Source organism: Acanthopagrus latus, chromosome 22 (genome assembly GCF_904848185.1).
Source record: "Acanthopagrus latus isolate v.2019 chromosome 22, fAcaLat1.1, whole genome shotgun sequence".
Taxonomy (NCBI): Eukaryota; Metazoa; Chordata; class Actinopteri; order Spariformes; family Sparidae; genus Acanthopagrus; species Acanthopagrus latus.
Window position 1 is genome coordinate 11332840 of NC_051060.1, and position 12320 is coordinate 11345159.

The 12320-nt window shown below is 44.2% G+C and overlaps 1 protein-coding gene and 1 long non-coding RNA gene across 10 annotated transcripts in view; one reads left to right on the forward strand and one right to left on the reverse strand.

The window, feature by feature from the left end:
* LOC119012128 (disks large-associated protein 2) overlaps positions 1–10972 on the reverse strand; it is a 108889-nt gene extending 97917 nt beyond the window's left edge. For 4 of the 8 annotated variants that reach the window (XR_005072371.1, XM_037085628.1, XM_037085627.1 and 1 more), the window contains exon 1: positions 9493–10970. Coding sequence is in view for 5 of the 8 variants with exons in the window: in XM_037085628.1 (XP_036941523.1) it covers positions 9493–9775 (283 nt within the window). In the remaining 3 variants the exon portion in view is untranslated. Of the gene's footprint in view, positions 1–1540; positions 1719–2354; positions 4188–8930; positions 8986–9492 lie in introns of those variants that run through there. The other 4 variants (XM_037085629.1, XM_037085630.1, XM_037085631.1 and 1 more) reach the window with 4 other exon arrangements.
* The window catches only part of LOC119012132, an 83832-nt gene extending 71512 nt beyond the window's left edge, over positions 1–12320 (forward strand). The window contains exons 4-5 of one of the 2 annotated variants that reach the window (XR_005072373.1): positions 1240–1311; positions 11028–12320. This is a non-coding gene — a long non-coding RNA (uncharacterized LOC119012132). Of the gene's footprint in view, positions 1–1239; positions 1312–9501; positions 9636–11027 lie in introns of those variants that run through there. The other variant, XR_005072372.1, reaches the window with a different exon arrangement.

Genomic DNA, 12320 nt, shown 5'->3' on the forward strand with positions numbered 1-12320 from the left:
AAGTCGAGCCATTTGGATTTCATGCGCCACTGTGCAGCTTTCATAGGAATGAACGGAGCTCTGTCTCCAACACTGTGTCCAGGTTTTAATGTCATTTCCTTGGCTCTACCAAGACTAGCTTCATTAGCATAAATAGCGATAGCATGGCTATTAGCATAAATAGCAACAGCGGTCACTGACACATAAGGTCTTCTTTGGTATTACAGAGATGCAGCGTTTATTCGTGATCAAACTTTAACCTGTACTGTACATCTGCTGCTGCTAGACTCTGTCAAACTTTCCCTCGGCTTTGTTCAGCAACACCCGTCCGTTCTGAGCGCAGCCGCCATTGTTCTGGACCACACACTCGCTGCGCACTGCCTTATTTATGCCGTGCTACCCTTACAAGCCTTACACCTGAGCCTGTCGCATTTTGGGGAACACATTTCCCAAACGCATTTAGCTAATATCTCAGGTGCACCTGCGCAAGCTTGGAGGATGATGTATGACGCCGTGTTCCATTTATGCAGCAAATTTGAGAACACCATCAAAAAATATTTGGCCGACAGTGTGGCTCATCAACATTATCTGGAAAAAATGCCATAATAACACTGGAGTGGGGCTTTAGTGACTATAGTCTCCAGCCAAACGCGTCCGTCAGTGTCTTGTCCATCTCATCCAAAATTCCTGTGTTCTCACATGTAATAAACATTAGAGCCTCTAGAGGCTGCTGGCAGGGCTTTTCACTCTTATTCTTGTCAGGAGCTGCAAGCTTTTTTGCGGAGAACCGGCTAAATGAGGTGTTTCAGGATGCCAGTGTATCTGCTGGAGAATCAGAGCAGTAAGAAGCCGCCTGGGAGATGCGAGGAGCTGAGACTTTTCTCCTCCGAGGTCTTCCTCTGCATCCCGATGCCACACATGACAAACGACTACCTCAGCCAGACACCTCTCTACACATGAAAGTAGCCCGATTCAGTCCGCACAGCTGTTCGAGTGCGCCTGTGTGGATTTGTATAGGTGTGCCTTTAGCTCCCTGTGCGTACAGTGTGTGAGGAGATGGAGCTTGTTGCAAGGGCAAACGCTGTAGGTACAGTTGTGCGTGTGTCAAGACATGAAGAGTGATGCTGCCAGAGATAAAGAGCATTTATCAGTCCGCTGCTGCATATCACAGAATCATTACAAAGGAGCTTGGCCTGCTATCTGATCTTGTATGCGAACGTGAATGAGCATGAATGAACATGTATGGTGTTTCTTTTTCAGGTCAAAACCAACGGATATGTGCTTTTCTGGGCAAAAGAAAGGAGCTAAGCGGAGCGCAAGACACTGTCCCAGGTTTCAACACACACACACACACACACACACACACACACACACACACACACACACACACACACACACACACAATCAAAAGCCCTGAAGCTCTGTCAACCAGCAGAATGCAGGATTTGGATATCGCTGCAGCACCACACCAGCTAGTCTCCATCGCTTATTATGGTATAAGAAAGGGTGTGTGTGTTTCTGTGTGTGTGTGAAAGTGATGAACCCTCGTTAGGTCACTTACAGGTCCAGGCTTTGAGGCTTCAGAACCATCGTGCGATGGAGAGATTGAAGGATTTAAGAGGGATCGCAGCGATCAGCTGTTGGCTAGCAGGTTTTCCCGAAACCAAAGGGTGATGGAGTAAGTTCTCCTAGAGCCCCCCCCCACCCTCCTCCTGCCCCTGTCCCCCTCCAGCCGCTGTCATAATCCTTATCTCCCCCTTATGTGTCCACTCTTCATCTATGACAAATAAGGCATGAGCGCATAAATCGTCAGGAAGAGGGTTGATCTTCTCTCTACAACCGAAACCAAATTGATCGAAATGATTACATAATGATTAGATATTGGTACCGTTAAAGAAAAGAGAGTCAGTTATTTTGAAGCCAGAGATTCTGCTGATGGTAGTGGCCATGAGAAGATCGATGGAAAGCTGTTTGGCCACATTGTCAAGATGAAAATCCCCTTGTTGCCCATCGAGAAGCAGGAGCAATCCCTCCCACCCCGCTGGATTCTGTTACACACACATACATATGAACACACACACACACCTGCACGGATCGCTGCGATTTGAGGGGAAACGGGAGATTCTTGAAACTGAAAGAAATGTATTTGCTCACGATGGATGAGATTTACCTCCAACAGCTCATTCATTTTCTTTTTTCTGCCCACTCTGAGGAATACTAATTACAGAATCTGCTGTGGCAACTTCTCATCTACCTGTTAAATCTCACACACACACGAGGCTGGAACAGTTGCACTGAATACGTCTCGAGAAAAAGAGCAAAATAAAACAGCAAAGACCAGAAACGTTTATCCGGATAAGTCCAAGTCCTCTTACCTTGCAGCGAGTCTATGTTCCGGAGACATTGGAGCACATATGCGGTGCGTCTTCACACGATGACAGGGAAGCGGCGGACAGTCATGCAGAGGTGTTTCACATCTGAGCATGGAGGGGGAAAGCAGGATTTCTCCTCTGTTTTTCAGCTCCTTTCTTGTAATTTTTTTCAAAGCCCTCAGAGGAACGGAGCACTGACAGAGGAGGAAGAGGAGGAGGAGGAGGAGGAGGTGGAGGAGGAGGTGGAGGAGGAGAAGGAGGAAGAGGAGGAGGAGGAAGAGGAGGAGGAGGAGGAGAGGGAAGGCTGAGGAGGGAGCAGTCTGCCGGGCTGGGCTGCTGTGGATCACCTGGAGCAGTGTTGGGCTCCGCATTTACTCCTCCACTGCTGCAGTGCGAGGCAGCGGCGCGAGCTGCATGTTGCTCCCACAGATCACCGCAAAACAAGGACACGGAGTCTCCATCTGGTGGATTCAGGATTCTGCAGCTCTGTAGCTCCACACGCTCCTATCCCCATCAGCATGCACACTCATGCTGTCCCTCTTCCCCTCTAGATTTCTATCTGCATCTCTGTCTCTTTTGGTGTGTGCGTGCCTTTGCCTCACACTCACAGCCACAGACGTGTTCCCATGTTATTTGGCGCACACTTTTCCCAGTCTGTGTCCTCGCACTGACTGTTGCATGTGGTCATACATCTGGCGGTCTCAGTAATAAAACGTCAAGCTCAATGAAGCCTCAGCCAACCTCACGCTCTCCCCTGCGATGACATCACTCCTCCGGCCGAAAAAGGGAGGGAGTCGTTTCCTGGTCTTGTCGGGACCCTGCTGACGTCACCGAGATCAAACACGTTTCTCAAGCCATGTGCAGGTGTATGAATGGCAAACGGTCCGGTAGAAAAAAAAAAGTAGAAAGTTACACAAAACTTAACAGCAGGATGGACGACAAAAGCTTCTACTGCAGGAAAACGCCGCAGCGATACGAGCAAAATTAGACTCGAGCTGGTTTCCCGTCATCCAAAGTCCTGAGACCACCTCTTATCCAAACTAGAACCAAAAGAACACTTGATCCCCAAGTCCGACCGCCCTCACATTCCCCTCACGTCCTCCCTCCCTCGCCAGCCCCTTCACTGTCCTACAGCAGAGCGGAGCTTCTATGGCTGAAAGACAATCGGAGAGAGGAATAAATACAGATTTGAAAAGGATCATATTGATTCCAGGCCCGATGTACGACTTATTGGTATTCTGCAGGAGTAGAGGTGCTACTCAAGAGAAATATGACCGCTCCTTCACTTGATGAAAAAGGCGTACCAGGAATAGCCAAGGCAGATCAAGACGAGGAAGGGCCGCTTGAGTAGAAACGGACAGAAATTTAAAACCTCGAGCTCAAACACATATGCCTCGCTGCCAGGATGTGTGTAACATATGTGGTCTATGGAGCAAACTGTACTAACATTTCAGGTTAATCTCCCAAATGTCTCTCCAACAAGCAGATCTACACCTTAAAGAACCAAAGGGGGTTATTCCACTACGTACAGTTGTGTACGGCACCACTGTCGTAGATACAAATCCCAGGTCTGTAAAAATTTGTCAGATGTAATGTAGGCACTCACTACAAACAAAACTCATTACGTCATTTCTGAAAACAGATATACTGCTGTGACCCTACCCTCTCACTAAAGTTACACAATGCAGAAACAAGTGGTGGCGGAGTGGCTGAGACACATCTGCCCTGTTACAAGACACTGAACCATCAACATCATTCTGAAGGGACAGAAGTTACAAAATGTTTTGTGGAACAAAAACTCATGTTGTACTTCTACTCCACTACATTTTAGAGGCTATATTGTGCTTTTCTCTCCACTACAATTATTTGATAACTCGAGTTACGTCTGAGCCAAAGTAGCTCATTTTTAATATAAAATCATTTTAATCAGAAATCAGATTTTTAAAATGTATTCATTTATTTTAAAAACTGAGTGAGACTATCAGTAAAATGCTGAATTTTACATCTGATAATCAGTAAAACCAGATAAAGAGGATGTACATACATGTAAATACATTTATAATTTACTTATAATTGTACTTTCTATACTTGGGTACATCTACAGGTCAGATCAGAACCCTGAGCCACTGAAGTGAGGACAAAGCTTCTGTACTGTACATCGAGCACACACTATACCAACAGAGCCCCATGAGTACTATTTTACACTAATACCTTGATTCTTACTGAAGTACGACCTTTACAGTCCTTACTTAACACCCATCAGATTTTAACTGCTACCAAGTTGCATTTTAAAGTTTAGGGAATGCCGTTAGTTGTTACAAGCCCTCTGCTCCCGTTCTCTACACTGCACACTCACATAAAACTAAAATCAAAAGAACTTATTCATATATATACCAGTGTCTCATTTTGCTAAACGATTTTGGACACAAAGATCTAAAGACAAGTGAGGCCTCAAGTCAGAAATGTATGTTTAATGTAAAGAAAATTAGCTCTTACACTTAGGGACACACTATAATACCAAGCGCAGCTTTTCATTCACTCTCATTTTTAGAGAATAGTATAAAAAATTAATGAAGGATATATCACATTCAATAGTGGGAATATTACTTTTCCAGTCGTTATTTCACTCAATAGCCAACATGAATAATGAGATCAATCACAAGTGCTACCACTGCACTGAAATTAATAAGATAGTGTGCATAGAGCCATAAATATGTTCCTTATTTAAAATCTTACATAACAGAATCTTTGTTCTGATTGCTCTGCATTTGGTCTCACTGCTGCTGAATGGTATGTCATGGCACCATTTGGATATGTTACCAAGTAAACAGCCCCACCTAGTGGAGCAGCACTGATCTGAAGCCCTTCAGGAAATATCAGTATTACACATTTGTGCTACAATACTGCTGTAGACTGAAAACCATAGAAACAACAGAGAATTCACACCTCGTCATGCCCATTTCTATAGCTTAATCTCTTGCACAAAAAGCCGTAAACAGCATCATCGCTCCTGGTTTTTGTCCTGCGTGCTTTATATCCCTTCAAACGATCCAGTCATTAACATTCTGCCTCAACCTTGAGAAAATGATGAGTAAGGCGTGATCAAGAGCAAGTTCCACGGATGGCTGATAAAGAAAGGAGAAGCAGGAAAAAAAAAAAAAACATGAACAATTCTTTAGGTTATGCGCATCAAACAAGCAGAGATGTTCCCACACTTCATCTGGAGCCTTTGTGCTGACAAAGCCTGTAAAACCACAGGAGCACCCCACACACGATTAACTCACAGATAATCTCAGATGTGCGGTGGTGCTGAAGCTCTACCGTCCCTTGAAAGGCTTTAAAAGGCGCTTTCTTTGCGAGTGCGATTAACCCGCAGTCTGTTTCTCTGCAAACGCAAGCTAATCTTTAATGTTGGACTAAACGTGCAAATTGTACCTGAGACAGTAGTGGTATACTCTGCAGGATTTTCCTAAACAACAATGTGTATACTTGGACCAAAATAATCCTTCTCAATCATCACATGACGCACCAGAGGCGATTTTCTTATTCAGACGACCTGGAAGTGAGATGAATGGTGTGTTTACAAACAGCAGTTTACAAATCCCGCGTAGTCTGCTTTTAATAAGCCGAGCAGTGTAAAAATAGCCAAACCTGACCTCAAAATGTTGGCTCACAGGTGAATTATACGCCCACAAGTCGCGGGAATCACTGGGATACTTTTGTGTCGCCGTGTGGTATTTATAACCAAACAAATTAATATCCACCTAATTCAAATATAAAAAGCGTTCAAAACTCGGCCTTTGGCTTCAAAAGGAATCGGAGTGATAGGGATCGTATTTTTGAGGTTTGTGCTGATGTGAGGCAGCATTTGATCAACGGCGATGCCCAAAAAAAATGCCAACAGAAAAGGCAGCGGACCCCCGCAGTGCTTTTTTCCCTTGGATGGTTCTCAGCGCTCTGACCTCTGCAGAGAGAAGGAGTCGTGCAGAGTGCAACTAATTAACAACTATCGCCTTCGCGCTCAGATTCTCCTCACATCACCACAGACTCAACACCTCCACCTCCACCACCGCTGCAGCATGCGAGGGTCTTTACCTGCGTGATGCATTTTAGCATCTTGCAGCTAGATGTTTGCAGCCCTACAGCTTTACTGTTTTGGTGCCATTATCAGCATAGCTTCCAGCCTCATTAGGCAGCGGTTCACATCGAGGAAAGCTTTGATAGAGATGCGACAAATGGCAGGCTAAGTTATCAACCGGCTGGTCAGCAGAGTGGAGAAGCGAGCAGCTAAAGTAACGTATTTCTTTCCGGAATTGGTGGAGAGAAGGAATGATCGTCAGGTCAAAGGGATGTTAATGTTTCTCTGTGTCGGCTGGATGTTTTATTGTCTGCTAACATATCAACCTTACAAGGTGATGATGATATCAACATTTTGCGTTTAATGCTTGTTGCGCTGTCTTCAAGTGGCCAAAAGAAATCAATCAAAGCAGCCTTTGAAACACAGCTGGAGAATGCGGCTGACAAGATTTGCATTGCCATGTCCGTTAAGTCTTCCCAGCTTGTCTGTGGCTTTCCGTCGCAAGAATAACACAAGGAGCACACCATGGGGAGATGGAACAGGGAGACGGAGGAACAGACTGAGATAAACTAAACAGCAGAATCACAGATACTGAACAGACAAACTGAAAAAGAGGGAAAGACGAGGACTTAAATACGCAAGGGGTGATTAACTGGTACAACACAGGTTAGGAGCAAAGAGGGCAGAAAAAGGACAAAGGGAGGAAGTAGAAAGTGAGACAATACAAGGGGAAAGGAAATAACAGAAGCACAGCTGTTTATAACAGTTTATGGCAAGAGGGTAAGATGAAAACTAGTCTCACCTGGTCTGTTGCAGGTTACATTTTAGCCGTGGTCATGCCTCAAAACCTGACAGCTATAAAGGCGTGAGCGGTATGATCTCATCTTGAACTCGAGAGTCTGCAGATTAACTTCATACCCGATACGTCACGAGTTAAACATGATGGATAAATCCCTCTTGAGTCGGGACTCGGGGGTGGTAATCAAGAGACGTTCAAGGTTTTGTCCACCCAGTAAACCCTCAGTGTCTATGTTAAGATAAATCACTTTTCAAAATTTGGACTAACATCAGGACAATGAGCAGCTGACACACACATACTGGGCTAGTCAAGTCATTTGGTGAAAATGGTATCTATTTTTTCATATCGCAATATCTATCACAGGGTAAAAAAAACTGTGCAGCCCAGTTGAGATGTGAAGACACGAGTCAGAACAAACACATTACCTGACAGACTAAGTGGTCTTAAGACTTGTTGGAATATGCTAAAATGTTGGGGAATGTGACAGTGTTGGATTCTCCGCTAATCAGCACCTGACTATTTAAAGAGACACCTGTTGAAGGGAATCTGATGAGGCAACATGTGAAATGCCATTGTCACTGTTAATACATTAGTATCAATTGTCTCCTGGTCTGTGCTAGAATATTGATTTTTAATTTTGGATTTTTTTTTGGCCCACTGTGGTTTGCCCTGTATCAACTGCACCCAGGAGAGAAGTTTACGCTGAAATTAGCCAAAGTTGCGCCTCTTCCGATGGACCTCACGGGACCTTATTTCCAAACAAACTTACAAGTTAGTGACTGGAGAGAGATGTAATCTGTTGATCCCGCTTGATTATGCCATGAATCACACATATGTTTGTAAATTATAAAGATCGTTCTTCAAATCAAGTTTGTTGCAAGTTAAGTGAAATACCTAGTTTAGTGTTAAGCCGCTCAGTGAACTACATCGTCTCGCTCATCAACGACACCAACATGGCCGCCACCTCCGCACAGAAAAGGTACTCAAAAAGATGAAATCACAATAAATCTGCTCATTTTAAATACTGTAGTCATATGAAAGGAGAGCTGCAGTCACAGATTTTGGTGACCGTTCAACGAGATGACGTCACTAATGCGACTGGTGGCCATATAGTCTTTATATTATTATTACGTATGACGTCTTACAGTATATCTCATTAGTTTTATGACAAACTGCGACTTTATTGGCTTTGAAAGTTATCTTTTAAATTGACAGACATCGTGTGTGTAGTTCATGGCACAATCGAAAAACGAATTAGTCTCTTCATTCACTGCCATACTGTGTTTCCTAAATAGGGCAAACCAGAAGGAGCGTGACTTCAGCTCCGTGTTACAGAATCTGTGTTATAATGAAGGAACATGTCACACAGTGCCATGGTGTGACTCACTGGTGTGTTCATAATCATTTTTTTGGACAAAATGGAGGCCTGTGGTACATGAGGGGAATGGAAGAGGCTTTAATCTGGTCCTTTTTCTGGGAATCTGATGTGGATAAGTAAATCAACCAGCATACAGAACAAAGTTTACACCATCTCCCTCCTAAAGCTCGACACAGAAGCTGCCACCGCCGAGTGTTTTCCCTCATGTCTCTGCGTCCTTACATGAGCCGTTACACGACACGTAAAGAAAAAAAAAAAAAAGAGCGTGGAGACATGTCCTCGCCATTGTGTTTGAGTTAATCACCCCCACCCGCCTCCTCTTACCTGGGTCCTTCTCAAAGAAAAGACAGCAGTGAGTCTGTAGTAGCCATGGTAACACCTGTGACAGATGAAAAGATGGATGACAGATATAGTACAATACAGCTGAGTCACTCCACACACACCTCACAGGCAGACACACACATTGACTGAACAGGAGGGGGAGCAGCACAATGGGGACATGTGGGCATTTACAGACAACAGGAAACTTGACGGAGAGGCTGTGCGTCCCCTTCCATTCACAATGGCTCCTCCACCTCCTCCACCTCCATCAACACTTGTACTCTAATTCTCCTCTCCACACACACACACACACACACACCATGCATCATTCACAGCTATTGATCGATGGGCGCAGGAAAACACCCTGACGAGTGAGGGATCAGTCAGTGAGTGAGTCACTCATGCTCCTGCAGAAACTTCTGACACTCCATCACACCTCACGTTAGGTTAGGTGCACCTGAAGTGTCCGTCAGTAACAGCAAAACATGGGGCTCGGACCACACACATAAAAAAAAAAAAAAAAAACAATAAACACCAACACCCCGTCCTCCCCCCTCTCTCCTACCTTTTTCAGCGCTGACATCTTCCTCCTCGGAGAAGGTCACTTCTTCTTCGATAGTAAACGGGGGGTAAATGAGTGAGCGGCGATCATGTCCCCTGCTGACCGTGAAAATGTCCATCGTCTCGTCGGTTAGAAACATCTGCAGCGGACCCGCCGTGGCTTCCCATGATGACGGCGGCTCGCCTGTGTTTTCTCGTCCGACGCGGGTCCCGATGCGGCGGCGGAGGACTTCATCCTCCGGAGATGAATCAATGTGCGCTGATGTTGTTGTGGTCACTGACAGCATAGCCCCGCTCCTGAAGGCAGCCAATATCAGACGCCATTTTCACAAACTCCTCGCACCTATAGTAGCCGTGTTGACACGGTGTGACAACATACGAACTTAAACAGATGACGCACTTTACTGGAAGTGATAACACCCTTAAAGGACAGCTACGTGTCGTTTTACGGCTGGTGAATAACAATTAACTTGGCTTTTATATAATGGGAAAACACTTTTATTAATTTGATTTAAGATGTTGTGCACTAGGAGCTGAACTTGAAAAGCAGAAACACCATTGTAATATTATTTATCCTGTCAGTGTATTTAGGTTCTATAATTATACAATATTGAAAATAATTTATAGTGTGTCTCTTATATAAAGTGTTACAGTAAAAGCAGGAATGTTGAGTGAATAAAATCCACACTGACAAACACAAAATAAGTTTAAAGGTGCAGTATGTAAGAATTGGCCACTTGTTGAATGCACACTCAACAAGTGGAGGGAAGTGTGTGTCACTGCCGCTATGTATAGCTGCCATTCCCTAATTAGCTCAGTTAGCCATGCAGCTAACGGTTCAGACTGGGAGCTCCAATGAAAGAAGTGTTTGTTTAAATGTTACAATAAATCTTGAATCAGTGCTGGATGCAGAGCCCCATTCATTCCTACGAAAGCTCCTAAGTGGTGTTTTTCGAGTCAGTGAAGCTCAACGTCCTTATTGTGGGGCTAACTAACGGACATGGTGGGTGCATGTTTTTTGAGTGTCACAACCCCTCGAAATGATTCATTTCTCTGTCATAATTTGATCCATTCAGTCCAGTAAAACTGGGAAAGTCTAAAGCAGCTGCAAAATGAAGTTATTTTATTCCCATTCCAGTAAGCCAGGTGCTAAACACTCTGTGGTCCCCACAACAGTCAAAACACCTCTGAGCAGCTTTCATGAACGGGGGGCTCCTCCTCCTACACTGTGTCCAGACTAAACATAACATCCTTAAGTTACAGTCACAGTTAGCAGCAACAGTCAGCAGTGGTTAACAGTTACTGTGATGTGCTGATCTCTATTAGTCTGGAATATGAATTCAGCAGGTGACCAATTCTTACATATGGCATCTTTTGATGTTTTGTTAATTTCTCTTGCAGCTCCAATCAGCCGTCATCTTGACTGCAGTCTGGTTGATTAACTGGAGTAAAGATGAATCCACTTTTTAATCTAAAATTTTAAAAATGTATGTTTGAGCTCTCCGTCCAGTGAGTAAGCAGAATCTGATGTCACTGCAGGTGTTAGTTCCTCCAGAAGGTCTGGATCTGTACCCCACTTCCTCTACCAGAGCTAGCCAGCACTGACGGGATGCCATCCCCACACAACACTCGGCAAGTAGCTAGCGGCATAATTTACATATTGTGGATGTAAATGATGATTAAAAACAATAATACTTTACTATTAGTTTTTAAAAAATCATCCTGCAGCCTGGTGATGAAAACAACTATACATTTCCATGTGAAGATCATACTGAACTAACTTTCTGTTTAAAAATGTGTGAATTCATGAAAAACACTGTGCTGTCCTTCAACAGATTGTGTTGAAGTGACCTTGAGCAAGGCACTTTCCTCCAGCAGAGCTCCATGACAGGCCGGTGTTGGTCTGACTGCTGTGTCACTGGCAGCTCCTGCAGGGTTTGATATCAGCAGTGAACTGGCAAAGCACAGGCTCAGCATATATCTCCTCAAAAACAGTCCTCATTATCGACATCCACCTCAGCTACACCTTCACAGGCTGTCTCCTCCTACACACCTTAAACTTCTCTCTTTGTGTTTTACCTGCAGCCAGAAGAGGACAACATTAGGCTGAATCTCTGAGCCAAAGACTCATTAAGATCTTGTTTCCTGTTGCCCTCCTCAATCTTTGTAATTATAATAATTAGGATAGTTTACGTTTTGGGATGCATTCCTCATTCGTAGGAAAGTCAACTAGTTTCATTTTGAAATGCCTGAAGCTTTAGAGACAGTGTTTATGGTAATGAAGTGAGTGGGATTAGTGTGAAGGAACATTTTGATTGATTTTTGATGCTGAAAAACTGATTTTTAAGCGTGTTCTGGTGTGCAGGTCACTGCGGGTTCGGTGCACAAAACAGCCAAAAAGCTGAAAACTGCTTGCATCTCTTAACCTTTGCTCACACAGCAGAGTGAGGTGAATAGATTTTACACAGCGCAAATCAATCTGCGCTGACAACACGACCAAACAGAGATGACATAACCGTGGCAACAATAAAAGGAACACGGTGTTCACTGTTATGGATTACCTCGGTCAGAAAATGTCAAGTCTGTGCCACAAGATTTTAGCTAAACAGAGGCGAAATTGGATCTGTCTGGGAGGTAAATCAGAGGAAACAGTGATAAAGATGGTGGACATGTTGCGCATAAATGTGGGCAAAACCTCCTCAAAACACTGTTATCGTGCGTGGAGCTTTAAAAACGTTTGCAAAGATGTGATTTTCACAATCATTTCACAGGGTTAGGGAAATTCTTGTGCTAAAACTATCCAATCAGCCTTCAAACAGGTTACCTTGCTAA